This window comes from Colletotrichum abscissum, assembly GCF_030869225.1.
Source record: "Colletotrichum abscissum strain IMI 504890 chromosome Unknown Scaffold_33.1, whole genome shotgun sequence".
Taxonomy (NCBI): Eukaryota; Fungi; Ascomycota; class Sordariomycetes; order Glomerellales; family Glomerellaceae; genus Colletotrichum; species Colletotrichum abscissum.
The window spans coordinates 522,833-538,465 of record NW_026850243.1 but is presented as its reverse complement, the minus strand read 5'-3'; the positions used below and the strand labels follow the sequence as shown (position 1 = coordinate 538,465).

At 49.2% G+C, this 15,633-nt stretch overlaps 4 protein-coding genes across 4 annotated transcripts; 1 reads left to right on the top strand and 3 right to left on the bottom strand.

Annotated features, from left to right (window-relative positions):
- Positions 1-119: 119 nt before the first annotated feature.
- Positions 120-1,513, bottom strand: CABS01_11791 (O-methyltransferase; the record flags this gene model as incomplete). The annotated part of the gene is made up of 3 exons (XM_060545145.1): positions 120-671; positions 734-1,219; positions 1,355-1,513. The coding sequence occupies 3 exons, from the start codon at positions 1,511-1,513 to the stop codon at positions 120-122; spliced, it is 1,197 nt and encodes a 398-aa protein (XP_060397262.1).
- Positions 1,514-3,982: 2,469 nt separating this feature from the next.
- CABS01_11790 (uncharacterized protein) lies at positions 3,983-5,113 on the top strand (the record flags this gene model as incomplete). Its single annotated transcript, XM_060545144.1, has 1 exon — positions 3,983-5,113. The coding sequence occupies one exon, from the start codon at positions 3,983-3,985 to the stop codon at positions 5,111-5,113; it is 1,131 nt and encodes a 376-aa protein (XP_060397261.1).
- A 4,429-nt stretch (positions 5,114-9,542) lies between these two features.
- On the bottom strand, positions 9,543-10,307 carry CABS01_11789 (uncharacterized protein; the record flags this gene model as incomplete). The annotated part of the gene is made up of 1 exon (XM_060545143.1): positions 9,543-10,307. One exon carries the CDS (start codon positions 10,305-10,307, stop codon positions 9,543-9,545), a length of 765 nt encoding a protein of 254 aa, XP_060397260.1.
- Positions 10,308-12,353: 2,046 nt separating this feature from the next.
- Positions 12,354-14,833, bottom strand: CABS01_11788 (uncharacterized protein; the record flags this gene model as incomplete). The annotated part of the gene is made up of 5 exons (XM_060545142.1): positions 12,354-12,590; positions 12,790-12,820; positions 12,996-13,485; positions 13,550-14,168; positions 14,783-14,833. The coding sequence occupies 5 exons, from the start codon at positions 14,831-14,833 to the stop codon at positions 12,354-12,356; spliced, it is 1,428 nt and encodes a 475-aa protein (XP_060397259.1).
- Positions 14,834-15,633: the final 800 nt, after the last annotated feature.

Here is a 15,633-nt window from a genome sequence, read left to right as displayed (position 1 = left end):
TGAGTAGACAACTGAGATGATTTGAGAACGAGTGGTAGTAAGATTTCAACTGAGCAATAGTATCAGTTCATTCTCAGCGAAGTCTTTACTTTATTGATGTATTTCTACCTCAAATTCAATCAACTCGAACCTTTACTCGACCGCAACAAAAACGCAACCAAGGAATGACGACTAGACGAAAGCTGTTTGACGACCGTAATTCTGTCGACATCCTCTCGGGCAAACTCCATCAGCCCCTTGAGCCGTTTCAAATCAAATACTACATCGTGTCCCAGCTGGAGCAGCAGCAAGTCTTGCAGCCGAGCTTCAGCTTCTGAGGAGCCACAGGTGTCTGGAACAACATCTGCTATAAGGATTAAAGTAGCTTTGTCGTTTATCCGCAGCAGATCAAAGTGGGCTCGGAGTTCTGCCACGCAAATCTCGGCATGCTCGCTCGAAGAGCCGTAGAAGTAGGGATCAGGGAGGTGAAGCAGGTAAACAGCCGCGTCCGTCTCGTTTTGCGGTGTTCCGGGCACGCGACTCTGGACCTTCAGCCAGCTTAAGGAGTTCACGCGTTGCGAGGAAAGCCTTGACTCTGTCTGCTTGATCCCCTCGCGTACCTGGACCACAAACCAGTGAGATGGGCTGCGGCTGTAGAGTGCTTTCGCCACCGCCGTGGAAACTGCATTCACCTGTCACCATCGTTTCGTTAGACACTATCACCTCGCAGCCAGCTTCAGAAGAGGAAGCTCACCTCGACTATGGCCTTTCCAAGTCCCTCTAAATCGATGGAGGAAAGAATATGAAGTACGGCACTCGTTCCGCCACTTGTAATCAATCGCTGGAAAGCGACTGCTCTGCGATGGAGCTTGGCATTCTTCTCACACGCAGCCGCTAGCGAGAGAGAGCAGTTTGTGGCAATCTGATATGGACTGGCGTCCTTTTTGTGATGTCGCATTTGTAGTCGAGTGGCCTCTGCCATGCGCAGTGAGGCGGGGACTACAGTTTCGGCAGTAAAATTCACGGCATCCAGGAACGATGGCTTCTTCACCAGCAGGGTTGATAGAGGAGTATGTGCTACGCTTTCAGGATGCGGCTCGCACAAGATACCGGCAGTCGCCGTTGTTCGCACGATGCGCCGAATTTGCTGCGGAAGCACACCAGTCAAATCGGCCAGGTCGTCGTAGGCTACCCTCGTCCTCAACGGGACGTATGCCAGGATCTGGAACTCGTTGAGCCACTGTAGACATGCTAGTAATTGTGTCTGTGAAACTTCGTTGTCAGTGTCAAGCTTCCCCCCCGCCCCCCTCCAATGCATTAAGGCACTAATGATGCTTGGAGCCGGCGTCGAGGAATCCAGTTGTGAGTGACATACCTGTCTGACCAGGCCTTGGAGAAGCTCAACAGCTGCGTTTGATAATGAGACATCAGAAGTCGTGACTGAGGCAGTATCTGCCTGCCATGCCTCCGGATGAGCTGTTAGTCCGAGGGCCACAATCGTGTCCGCGCATAAATCGTTCTCGTTCGAAGCCATGGTAACTTAGTTAGATGCCGTTATCGCTTGCATGTGCAAAGATTATTGACGATCTATTGTTTTCTTTTGCCTAAAAATCGTGGTGGAATTAGGCTTGTTGGGCTTTCAAAGGCCCATGAACGTCGACAGATACAGGGCCGATAGCTGCTAGGCCCATCGAACGCGATTCTGTTCTGAAGTGTTGGCGAGATTCGTCGTATATCGCTTTGATCCGCGTATGGGTGTTGGCGTTGGTTCTCGTACTAGTCCCTCCTATTCCTCCGCAAACCCCAGACGTAAAGTTATGTTGGATTCGGGCCTCCTGTTCGTGATCAAGGATGTGGAGCCCGGTGTCGCTGACTCGTAGCCCGAAGGCATGCCTCTAGCCCGAGGTATCTTCGAAAGACGTTGCTACATTAGGTCCAACAACCAAAGTAACGAGTAGGGACGCTGGGAAACTAATCAAGGATCAGGCGAGCCCTGAGCCTCGTACGTCCCAACCAGGGATACGACCAAGAAAATAGGGCCGGCCTATTACGTCTAGAGGGTTCAGCGCACGATAAGGAAACAATTGGAAAAATAGGTAAGCCATGGGTCTCGTATGTCCCAACCAGGAAGGCGACTAAGAAACCCGGGCCGGCCCACTGCGTCCAGATACGATCGGTCGCATTCCACTACGTTCTGGCCTTGGTGTGCTGCGTTAGCGCCAACAACAGGATACTTCACGCAGGGGTTCGTCGGCTAAGCCGATGCAGTTTTGTCCACCAGATCAAGCCGACCAACGTCCGTCGCGCGAAAACAGACTCTAATGAGACGAAAACCTCACAATCAGCGTTGGACAGACTTATTCTTCGGCAAGAACTGGAACTTTGGTAACGAACTTGTACCAATTATGAGCAGCATTGCTTACGGACCACTGTATCCGTACGTCGTACGTTTATATACAGGGTTCGGTTCTAAGTACCTTGTTATTAAAAAAAGTTAATTCTTTTTAAGTTATAAGTATAAGAATATAGTTTTAATAAAATAGTATAATACTTACTTAGTACTTAAATTAAAATACTTTTTTAAGCTTATTATAAAAAAAAATTATATTATTAACTATTTATTATCGAGGTCCGTAAGTAGTACTATAGCTTTAATTATAATAATTTTATTTATAATAAGTAAAAAGTCTAATTATAAGTCCTTTAAAAGCCTCTTTTTAAGAGCTATAAAAACCTTTAAGTTAAGTTAAAATACTTATTAAAATACTAATAACTAAACTAACCCTATAATAATAACTTTAATAAAAGACTTAGTAAATAATACTAAAAACTTTATTAATATTAAGTACGATTTATAAAATATAATAACATAGCCGTAAAGTATTATTAATATATCTTATATTAAAAAAGGTATTATTAATATTAATAAAACGGATAGGGCCGTATTAATATAATACCTTAGTTTCTTCTTATAACTTAAGGATAATTATTTTAAATAGTATTAAAAGTTTATTAAAAAGCTTTTTTAAATACTTTAGTATATTTATTATTATTTTTATAATAATAAAACTCCTAGTACTTATATATAAAAGTAAGTTACTTATTTTTAAATAATAATATTAACTTATTAATAAGTTATTAAAATTATAATTCTAGCGATTTTTTAATAAGGGAGAGGGTAAAATAGAAGAAAAAATAGGTAATTTATAAAAAAAGTTAAGGTTAAATAGTACGGAATTCGAGGGTAGGGTAGCGTCTATATATACTGCGGCAATCCTCTAGTAATATAAAACGATGGAGTTAAACAGTGTATAGGGTTCGGTTCAAGCTTTCGGCAAGCTTTGGTCAAGCTTTCCCTCAGTTCTTGGCCTCGCGGCCCGCGGGATGTGGGGTATCCAAGTGGACCCCGCTGACGGAGATGATCTCCTTGAGGTCTTGGTACTTGAGTTGCATGGAAACGACATCACGCCCATGAGCTAAGGTAAGCCACAATGAACTGATGTTGTGATTGACTGGTCCTACCTTACTTATGTACATGTATTCCATTTAAGCTGTTTGCGAGACATCCATACTCCCACACAGACATAAACCACTAGTTATCGACTTTACGGACATTGGCGCACGACCTCACGTCATCAGGCCACGGGTGTCCCTGAAATCTACAATGGCATCCAAAAGCCGTATTGATGATGCTGGCATTGAAACGAAACTGCGTAACAGTTGTGACACCTGTTCTACAGCCAAAATCAAATGCACGCAAGAAAAGCCGGCATGCGCTTATTGCATCAAAAAGCTGAAAGTCTGTGTCTACGGTACCTCGAAACGCGTCCGTCGGACACAGCGATCTCACAAACAGCAACAGCAACAACAGCAGCAGCAAGAGCATGAGAATCAGAAGGAGCGTCGACAGCGGCAACATGCAGTCAGCGAGAGCCGGCCGCCACGACCGACCACGGCACTGACGTCAACGGCTTCACCACCGCCATATTCATCTTTTGGCGCCATGACCAGCGCCGAGTTGATACCGGCGCAACAAACGTACCCATTCGTAACGCCAACGGACAGCGGTGAACAAGACTGGCCGGACTTTCTGACAGCCCTCATGGAACCGTACACTTCCACGGAGTTGGATAGCGTAGGCGTCTCGCTCGATACATTCACATACGTCGAGGACTCGGCTCTCAACCTCTCACCATCACTTTCGAGACTTGCCCAAAGCCACACATCGGATCGGACTAGAGTACAAGCTGCCCAGCATGCTAGCTCTGTTTCTGGATCCGTTACAAGTTCGAGTGACTTCATGCCCGGCTCACTGGCCAGACCACATGGTAGCAGCACAGATGAGACGACTTTCTTCCCACCGAGCCCTCAGATCGCATCAGGGGGGGCGTCCTCAGAATCAAAGCACACCTGCGCCCAGCACTACAGCCCTAGCCGTACGGGCTCCTCCGCCAGTCGACCAACCCGCCGCTGCCAGTGCCTCATGCGGTTGCTTGACTTCATGGCTCAGCTGTCGATAGAACCGTCCCAAGCGTGGGACGCTGCCCCCGATGGCGAACCTTCGACAATCAATACTCACTCAACAAGCCTCGAGCTCGTCAGCAAAGGTATCAGAAATATAAGTGACGGGCTCGACAAGATCTTGCAGTGTCCTTGCTCTCATGACACTTTCCTGCTCTTGCTCGTCATATTCAAGATCCAAGCTTGCTACATCGACGCCGTGAACGCCATTACAAGCGAGGATGATGGCGGCGGCGTCAAAAACTTCCGGTTCAAGCTTGCTCCGCAGTCTTCGTGGAATGATGCACCTGATGACGATGACGACGACGACGATGGCGAAGACTCCGGGGATGAAGACCAGCGGCGCATCTTCATCCACTATGTACTTTCGAGACTAGCAGGTCTGAGGACTCTGATCATTCGACTATCCGAGCGGCTTGTCGAGCCCAAGACCTTTCCGAGCGAAGCACGCCGGCCAACAGTACCGCAAGGCCCTCCGTATTACTCAGTGGTTGAGGGCAAGATCGAGATCACGCCGTTGCCTGCGTCGTCGTTGTGCACCTTGGCGTCTGATTTACATAATCGGTTGAAGGGTATGTCACAGGCTATGTCAGAGAAGCTGCGAGAAGTATAACAACAAGGAGAGAAATAAATAAACAAGAGACGATGAAATGATATCAAGAGGTCGACCACTAGATAAAAATACTAAATCTCACTCTACAACTCGTCGGTCAGATTAGTACAGTGAGTCATGCCAGGGCCGGCCCAGAATCAAGAGCCGCCTTTTTCTTCTATCCCTGAAATCCATATCAGAGATTGCTGAACCGCAAACCAGACATATGTTTATGAAAAGGTAGGTAGTGCTGTGTATGCTTCACTGTCGGTTTCCCTAAACATAAATAACTTTGCCAGTCTATACTTGATAGGATGCACCAGAATCAAATGTTCAATCACCAGGTACATTTAACGTTCGCTGCCTTTTATTCTTAACAAGATAGCCAGTATTACTTTTCTGGAATTGAATTATGAAGACAGTCGTGATCGAACTACATGTTTCACAACCAGATTTCACGGTCCTATCTTACGATCGTATTGATTCTTCATTTCGTTGATGCTATGCAAGTCAACTCAGCCAGCCGACATTTCCAGAAGGTTTAGTCACCGCTTATTCAGCTTGTGGCCTCGGTTTTATAATTACCGAGATCCACTCTCTCGCCCGCGCGAGCCCCGTTATTGCCTACTTCCAAAGACCCAAGAGACAGCAATTCATAGCATATCTCGATGCCCGCATCGTGAACATGCCACCACTACGCTCGCGTTCCCGTATGCGGATCTGCGGTGAAGAGCAGCTCTCGTGAGTTGCGTCCTCGTTGGCGCTAGAGACGCAGGCGCTCAATCGAGCCCTAGTGATAACGGCTGACCGTCCTTGTTGGACAAACTTCGTCGTTGGGAGGAGGTCCTGGGTAGTGTAGCCGGTGGCAGCGCGGCACAGCGCTGCACTAACTTCCCTGTGACTCGTCTAGTCGTACGTCTCGCATGGGCTCTGCACTTCTGCCTGGGATATCGGGGCATCGCTGTGGGGGCGGCGGGGTTCGGCTGTGTGGGTGGTCGTGGGTATCTTGGTGCGTTGCGAGCGGCCAACAGCCCAACCCCAAAACCTTTCTTTATTCCCGTGGGGCAAAGTCGGCCGACGCTGCGCTCCATTTAGCATAGCATAGGTAGATGTCTTGGAATACTGAACGATTGCTGGAAGCAAGGCTCATCAGAGAGACAAGGGCAGAGATTATCTCAGACCTCAGACCTCTGCTTCGGAATGGGCTCACCGAGGTGTCAAGAAAGTACGTGCCGCACCGCCACAATCACCGATTTCCACCTTTCCATCAGTCAACTCGAAAAGATGAACTGTCGCGCCACAGTGGCGCGACCCACCGACCTGCAGGACAGCTGCGACCGCCTGGTCTACATAAATCGCCTGCACAATAAGATAATGAGGCAGAAGAGGCAAACTACATTAGGTGCAAGGCAACGTTCAGGTGAAAGTATTCGGACGTTGAAACGCCGAACGAGGCTTACCCGCGGCGGAAATTCCGCATCTAGATTTCCGGAGTTCCGCTGACCGGGTAGTACGCTTAAGCCGGCCAGCAGTATCACTTTCGACTTTCTATGTTGGTTACCTGGCTCTTTAGTAGTGACTACGATTGAAATGTTCTCACTTAATTCATTAGAATAAGCATAGCTTTGCCGGGTTAGCAAAATCCTCCGCATATTCGAACTAGGTATCCGTTCTTCAATAGAGCTAAGATTTTCTAGCAATAAGGCGGCGTTGTTGGTTTATGAACACCTTAATGATACCTCTATAGGCACCATTTGGCGTAATGGGATTTAGACCTGGTTCGGAATAGATTTTCATCTTTTATAAATCTCCATACTGCCTGCTCTTGCGTCTGCATCTGTGCGACCGTCTTGCTCGGCCGAGAAAAGTATTATCCGGGTCTGCTTGACGAGTCCTGAATGTCGCGAAGCCCTCTGATGTTAAGGGCGTCTAGCGCTCCTTCTTGGCTGGAGCAGCTCTGCGAAGCTTCAATGCCACGACGTGGGGTGCCAAGGCGGACTTTTGGACTAGTCATTGTGATACAGTTCGGATGGTTGCAGGGACGAGACGGGATGCGCGATATTATTGAATAAATCGAAAAATGCGAGGAAGTTGAGTGCTCCTACAGAAGGATCTGCATACTTTCGCTTAGCACTGCATGTTCTCGACCAAATACATGGCATTCGCATCCAATAGAATGCGGTGTTTCCTATCTCTTACTCTAGCTTAAGCTGTGGCTTCATATATACTAGCCGCCTAAACAGTCTTTCGGCTATTCTGCTCTCTACTAACGGCTCTCTGACTCCTCAAAGTCACCGAGGCAGACGAAGTCCCAACGAACGACAGTTGAGAACGAAGGCGCGCTCTGCTGTATCTGCTTGTATCATAACGCTGTCCGAGTTGAAGCCGTAATGGCAGCCCATGTAGATGAAGGGGCTGTGAGTCTTTCTGCCTAGGATACCGGCTTGTCTTTGGACGCGTGTCAGGTTCTGCCCCGGAAGCTGTCCTTGAGCATTGCTATTAAAAGAAGCTAGATTCTATAGGAGGAAGTGAGTGAGGGCCAGCATGGAGGACTTGGAGATTGGTCATGTAGTGTGCGCAGCTATAGGCTGGAGTCAGGGAGTATTCGTTCACCGTCTCTCCGTCCACTAGGAAGAAACCGTGGGCGGCTAGCCTTCCCTAGAGCCAACATCCCTAGCCACCTAAGAACGTTGTGCTAGATCATTTGAACCAACATCAAACGCGACGAAATGCCAAGATCACCGGGGACTATCAATGACATGGAAGGATTTCCAATGAAACATGAAAAGAGTTGATTTAAAATCATAAAGTCGGGAGAAATGTGCAGTGCGGCCAAGACCCGGAAACAGACGGTATTAAATAAAAGAACCTTTAATATAAGCTCGTTCGGTAAGGCAGTCTGGATGATGCATGTTACTTCATGTCAACATGGCCTCTAGTGGTAGGCATGAGAGCTCACGGAATTGTGATGCAGGCCTCATTTCCGCGCTTTAACAATCGTCTTTTTTCATCTCCGGCAGACTTTATCTTAGCTAGATTCTATCCGTAAGAAAACCAGCATAGAGGGAAGGCCCAAAGAGCTTATCGCTAAAGTCATTCACGAAACTTGACCCGCAAGTATTTGTAGTAATGAACGGGAATCTATAAAGAAGTCTTATTAATTGACTCATCCGTAAGCCAAATTATTCAAGCTCTCGCCAAGCTCTAGACCCAGACTTCGAGACCATTGACATAGCAAGCAGACATGCCGTCGTGACCCACAGTTGACACGTTGCTTTCAGCATATTCGAAGTGACGCTATCATTCTGGCTATAGGCATCCGCGGTAGCAGCGCATCGCTTTCCCGAAGCCACGAAGCCTGGGTGCATGGAGCTGAGGTCAGGTGTGGAGTGACAATCGAGACAAGTGATGCTCTAGGAGGATGGAAGGTCGAAGCGACTGAGTGGCGGACCGAATGCCTTGTCGCGGAAGACATGCAGTCTACCTCCAGTTCAGCTTCTGGCTTCCCTGCAGCATTCGCGACTTTACCGTTCAGTGGAGCACCTGCAGCCCACTTGCTTCCATATAGAAACATGACTAGAAGATACCGCGAGGCGCCAGGCTCTGTTTGTCTCGCTGAGACGCCACCGAAGACGTTCGACACGAGTACCAAGGGAGGTTTGGCCCGGTGATGGGCTCTCGAGATAACAGAGAGCCGAAGCCAGAGTATCGACTCGGCAACTATATTGCCACCCTGCTCACTCCTTGCCGCCAGGGGGCGTCAGCATTGAACCTGAGCCGGCAAGCCAAGTCAGATCATGAACACCATCCACGTCTCTGGAGGTAGGTTGCTGAATAACGTCCCTGACTGTTGTGAAGATTCGATAGCAGCATAAATAATATCCTGCACTTTGAAGAAAATGTCTTGCACCTTCTTTCATCTGATCATAGCGCCACTACGAGGTCTCGCAGCCGAGACATTCATGCTTCCAGTAGGGTGCGCCTGAATTTGCTATATGACCCCACCCCGCTACGCTTCCAGGCCAGAAAAGTGTCACGAGAACAAAGAGGGGACACTACTCCATCACAAAAGGAATGTAAAAGACTCAACCTCATGAATAATCAATCAGAGCTACTCTAGAGTTATGCTCTGAGCAAAATTAACCAGAACGATCCCGTAGTCAGCGGTGTACCGCCGACACAATCCCACCAGAAGATTCACAACCATGACTTCTCAATCCTGCTATCTAGTGTCACCCAATGCCCCCTCACACTCCTCAACGTAACCGATAATCGCCCGCAGAGAGCTGTTATCCCGACTTGCCTCAAAATCAGCCAAGGTTCCCCGTAGTCTGCGCCGTTTTTCGCACCAGGAATGCTGATCGTCCGTTGCCGCGCGCTTCTTACTGACTTCGGAGACCATTCTGTTCTCAAGCAGTGCTGCCACGTTTCCCAACCTCTCTTGGGCTTCCTAGGCCGCAGAGGAAAGCTGATCGTTGGAGGACGCCGATGCCTCAATGGCCTTGAGGCGACTCATCATGTCTTCTTTGATGCTTGTAATCGCTGTGCCAGCCTTGGCCGCTGCTTCTGTAGCAGCAGCTTGTCTGCCCTGCAATTCGACATCTGTCTCCATCGCATTCTTGACGGCATGATACCCGTCACGCAGAAAGTCTTGAAACGCTTGGAACTGGTCGTCCGTCGACAGATCTTTGCCTCTAACGGCCTCTGAGGTGTTCTTCGATTTGTCCAAGTCGCCTAGGTCGTCCTCTGCGATTTGTCGGCATTCCTGGAAGTCGGGGGTAGGATTATCTTCGACGATCTCGTTACCCATTGGGCCGATTGCCTCATGTTCTCCCACATTGCTTCCATCTTCATCGTTACTCGAATAGAAATTGTCATTGCAGAGAAACATGCCACCAATCCCACTGTCATGAAGTGAATGGCCACGATTTGCTGCAGTTTTTGTTCCCTGTTGCTGCACTGCTTGGCCCGATAGGCTTACTCCATATTTCAGAGATGCGGCGTCCTCAGGCTGTTGCCTCTCTCCACCCTTGGAAGTATCTTGATCTTGGGGACCTCGAGAATCTTCCTCGACTTCACTGGAAGACACTGTGGCGGGACTCGGGCGGTTGTTAGACTCGGAAGTCTGCTGGAAGTACTGAATGGAGCTGGTCGCTTGTAAAAGAGCTGGTTTCGGGACAGCCTGGCTACCAGCTTGATTTGAGGAGCTGGCCATATTGCGCGATACTGGGGCAAGTCAGAAACAAGGGACTGATGCAGGTGGGTTGTGTTAGTACTGACGTTGCTTCTTTGCTTCTGAAATCTCTCGTGGCTGGATTTCTCGCAGCAGGTAGTGCTGTATCTTGCCTTTGACGTCCTTCTGGCGGTTTTCAATTACCATGTCAAACAAGGCTTCTGCAGACGTGCCACTCGCTGCGAAACCCTTCTACGAATCTCGGGAGCTGACGGCTCGTATGCCAAACCACAGATATAGGTCAAGAGGATTCGCGAGGCCGAGATGTGTCGCTGCTGTCTTCCGGTAGGTCTGTTCGTGACTGGTCTTTCCGAGGTGTGCCCAGTGGCTCCCGAATTTGGCCAAAAGTACCGAGTCGAGATCCTGGCGAGAGATCTTTGACTTGATCCACGCTGCGAAGGGTCTTCGGCGTCTCGTTCTTGGCAGCTTCTGGTCGTACGTCCGGAATCCGTCAACAAGATTATCGTATGCGGAAGCAGCACGCTCGCGTCCTTCGCTAACAACCAGTCGGAGAGAAGAAAGGAGATGGTCGAGGGTATGATTGGTTTCTTGCGTCGAGGACCGTGGCATCACTCAGGTGAACGTGCTGTACCAATGATGATTGATCTTTGACAACGTTGAGGATAAAGTTGTGGTGGTGGAGTTGAGATGAAGCCTTGCGTCACGTTCGACAGGTCAAGCCTCGACAGGTCGAGAAGAAAGCAAACGCGCGCATCTGTTTCTTTCAGTGGTCAGTGGCTCAGACGAATTGTCAGCAGTCGGTTGATGTGCAAATGGGAAGGAGGGAGTGAGGAGGGGAGGAAGGGAGGGTGCGCGTTGATGATATTGAAGTGGAATATTGAAGTAGGCAGTAGCTCGGGGTGGTACCTACCCAATTTGAGCACACCTGCATCTGAATGCACTTCCATGCACAAAGTGAGAAGTCACCACCCACAGATCCACTTCGCAAATGTAGGTAAGGTACGGAGTACGAATACCCACATCAAATCAATACCGCAGGGAAAGTCCTTGCCCACGAGCCTGCCGCAAATGGAAGTCTGAGATAAGCGCCGTGAGATAAGCGCCTGCCTAGTACCGCGGAACCCACACTTGTTTGCGGCAGCCAATCAAATTAATGTGCTTGGGTACCTGAGTATTGAAACGAAGCAAAGTACTCGGAAAATGTTGAAAATAAAATGAATGTGTTTTCTGAAATACTCCACAGTCATGAGAGTTTTCTTGGAATTCTCGAACATCGGACGTGTGAAGAAATGAAGATATTCTGGTGGAAATGGCTCCCATTCACGCTGGCATCCCACCTAAAAGTCAGCGAGAGGTACATATGCACGGACGTGCGTTCCGCGGGCCGCGGGCAGTGGCGCAAAAGCCACTCAACTCACCTTACCCACTCACGTGACACTCACCTTACCCACCCCACACCCTCTTATGCACCATCTCCAACCTTTACATCGCACCTTATCTTGTCGCATCCATCGCATTGGGGGCGCGCACGGCCGAAGGAACCTGTGCCAGCCGCCTTCGACCCCCCACTCAAAAGCCTCCGCTGCTGTGTCCGTTGCTGCACAAAACTTCCCATCGAAGTGCCGGATCATTGACCAGCTTTCTTCTACCATACGAGGCACAAGTGCCTACCGGACTTCCATTGGAGAGCCCTTACTTAGATGGTCCGTCTCTCCTCCGACGACGTAGAGCGGTGCGCAAAGCAATTTCGTAGGGCCCATACCTCTTGAAGAGCCATGACCATCATCGAATTATACAGTCCTTCCAATAATGCCGGATTTTGATGAGGTAGGTATTACACAGGCAAATCCCCCCACAGCAGAGGCTCAAGACGTGCAAATCACTACCTTCTCCCATCGTAGCATCTTCTCGCCCAACCCAACCAAGAGCTCCTGTATCCACTGACCGCATCAACAGAGCCATATCCACTCCATCCGCCAAACCAGAACCCATTGCACCTAGCTATCGAACTGGACAAAGGACAATTATCGCCACAAGCCGGTTGACATTGGCACGAATCTCGCTTACCTACAACACTATCACCCCGTCGTCATACGCCGCTAGCTGTCGGACAGTCTCGCGATAGTTTGTGTCCAGCCCAAATCGATCAGTGATCCCAGCAGAGCCGCTAATTTCATCGTGTTGACAAGTAGGGTGCGAAGCAAGATGGACTTTCTCGCTTGCCGCCTCGATGCCGTTGGAAGCAGTGGGCTGAGGACCTTGGTTCTTGGTACGACATGCCTCGGATTCGGTCGGGGCAATTACCTATTCTGTGGATTTAGAAGTTTAGTATATTGATATGGCTCTGACCCTGGCTTAAGGACGCTGTTGGTTTTCCTTATTAAGTCTCATTAGATTAGTAAACTATGTTAAAAGCAGAAATAGTGTTACCTCCAGAAGCCTTGTTGAGTCATATCTTTCAACAAACTGATCCCAAATTCAAAGCGTCGTTTTTTATACTTACGTAGGCGTTTATTAGCCTTAAAGTAGCAATTCTATAGTAGTACCCACGTATGAGGCTCTAATCAAAATTCCAACGAAGATAAAGCCCATCTATTCATAGGCTGAAGTGTAAAAGACGGTCAGGCATGAGATATCAATACATGTATCTAGTAATCTAAAGAGCATCCTAGGGGGGCGTTAGAATAAACTGACGAAGCCTCTGCTTACATTTCCACTCGAGATCCGACAGCAATTAACGGCAGTGCTGGAACAATTTTGTCGAATCGCTTCAGAAGCTGCCTTGGCGCGGCACCCGCCAACGGGCTGAACTTGCGAGGCTCTTTGTCATCCTTCTTGACAGTCGCCTCGCCAAAACCTAGCCGCTTTGCCCATATATCCGCGACATTCTTGGACGTCTCGTCTCCCACTCGCTCCCAAGTCTGTTTAAACTTGACCCAGTCCCGTGAGCGGCCCCGAGGTAGCCATGCCCCATTGGTATGCGCGTAGGACTCAGGGAAGATGGGTCGCGTCTCGCTATAGCCGTAGACGTCTTGCATACGGTCTTTGATCACGTCAAAGCCGTTCACCTTGTCGTCAGCCTCGGTTGGCTCGGGCGCCTTGACGGAAAGGCCCGTCACGAGCGGCGTTGTGGGCCTGTCGCCATCGAGGAGGCCTTGAACTCTATTGCCAACGACAGCAGGGTCCTCGTTGCGATCATCTAGCAGACTCATGTTAGCATTTTATGTTCCACTCTTTGTGATAGCAATATTAAAGAGACTCACACTTGGCCCAAACAGATGTCGGTACTGGCGTTATCACCGGCGTGATACGCCACTTTTGGTCCTTCCACTCCTTCATGATGTGGATGGAGTCGTCTTCCAAAGCGTTCGCTCGTGGGGCGGTAATGAGGATGTCCACATGCGAGTGCAGCTTATCTACCAGCTGCATAGGCTTCGAATATACCTCTTGGTACTGTGGCGCAATATCTGCCACAGCTCCCCTCGTCTGGGTGGTGTCCCAGCCTTCTTTCTTCTCGATGCGTTCCTCGACCAGCGACCCCGATGTAATGGCAAGCTGGAACGTCGCCAAGAAACAAAATTTATTCGCCTTTACGAACCACTTGGAGGTGCTTTGGTCCTTGTCCTTTGTAGTCGTCCCCGGCGGCGGCTCGAGGCCCGACTTGCAGGTGAGAATGATGGCGGCCGTGTCCTGCGGACTGTCGTCGCTGGCAGCAGCCGCCAGCAGCGACGACGAGCTTGACCCGGACGACTTGATGACCACCGCCCAGAAGCGATCCAGCATAACCGGCGGCGGAGCCCGAGGAGGAGCACCAAACTTGACGTCGAAGCCAAACACCCAGAAGTCGACGTGGACAATACCGCCGAACGGCCGAGAGACCAGCTTGAGGACCGCTGCTCGGCGTTATTATGTGGCCGTCATGGATATCACGATGCCCTAATTCTAGCACATACGACCATACCCATTGGAAAACTCGGGATCCCGTTCGCTCTCCCATAGATAAGCCAATGAGGGCCGGATTAGTAGTTGGGTCGGTGACGACCAGCGAATACCTGGTGTTGTATGTTGTTTTGTTTTTGGTCACGATGGAGAGGATTAGCTAGCAAGATCGTCAAACAACGCTAAGCTCATGCCTGTATGTAAAAGAAAGTGACGTAGCTAGTCCACTGTTCATCTTTGATCTAGAGGTGTGGTACGTCATATGTAGTCTAGACAATAAGAATGGCCACGATCGTATAATCCTTCCCAGATTTTACTAATAATGAGAGGGAAGGGAACAGGAAATGATGCACAGATGGCTTTTACCGTCTCCTATTCATGACTTTGTGTCTTTGGCTTCCATTTGTTCGTTGTCTTGTCGAACATGCTTATATTAATCTGACCTAACAGCTGCTGCTATGGTCTTTTGGGCATCTCCATGCTTCGATACCTTCAATTTCCTCGAACCACATGTATGGACGAATGGAGTCCTAATCGAGATCGAAATTAGACCACACCGCATGTCCATTCGGGAATGTTCCTCTGGGTTCACTTTCAAGCCCAAACATGAAGATGATCTCGTTTTTTCAGTCCAATCGAACTCAATCCTTGACAGGGTCTAATGGTCCTCTGCGGCGGACTAATTATAACCCCATCGGAACGATCGCAGTCAGCGCCGCTGTCCCTCTTCTAACTATGTCTGAAAAGCTGCTTTTACTTGCGGAAAGCGGGTGCCCTATGCTTTAACTAAGCTCATCATGTCGATGACTCCCTGCTTGGCACTTGACTTGTGCCTTGACGGTGCCATCTGAACAACATCCGGACGCTCCCCATTACATATGACCTGCACATTCTGGTCGGTGAGTGATATATTGCTAAGTGACGTCTTGAATGATGGCTCTGGGTGTCTCCTCTGGACCAGCTAGATCTGGAACGTGGTGTTCTTGCGGTAGTCTCGGCGCCCGGTCTGATGAGAGGCATGCCAGGCACTGGTTGCAGAGGTTTTGAAATGCGATAATTGATCAAGCCGCAGCTATAATAATGAAGGACCTATTGCGGCACCAGATGCCGCTCGCTAACAGACTGGAGATGTACTCGCTCTGAGCTGCACCTTAACTCAGCTAGTTTTGCTGTTCGTTCCAGACACTCGCCATGATTATTGTCAAAGTCACATCAGCGAAGGACATTCAGAAGGGAATAACATTGATTAACAGCAAGATGAAGTTTCCACGGATGTGCAACTATGGATGATACAACGGCGGGCATATGTTTGGCTAGACACACGCGACACCTAGATTACATTGAGCCGCATCGCACCAAGAAGACGATTGGTTGCATTACTGGTGGGTCATCTATGAGAAATACCGAC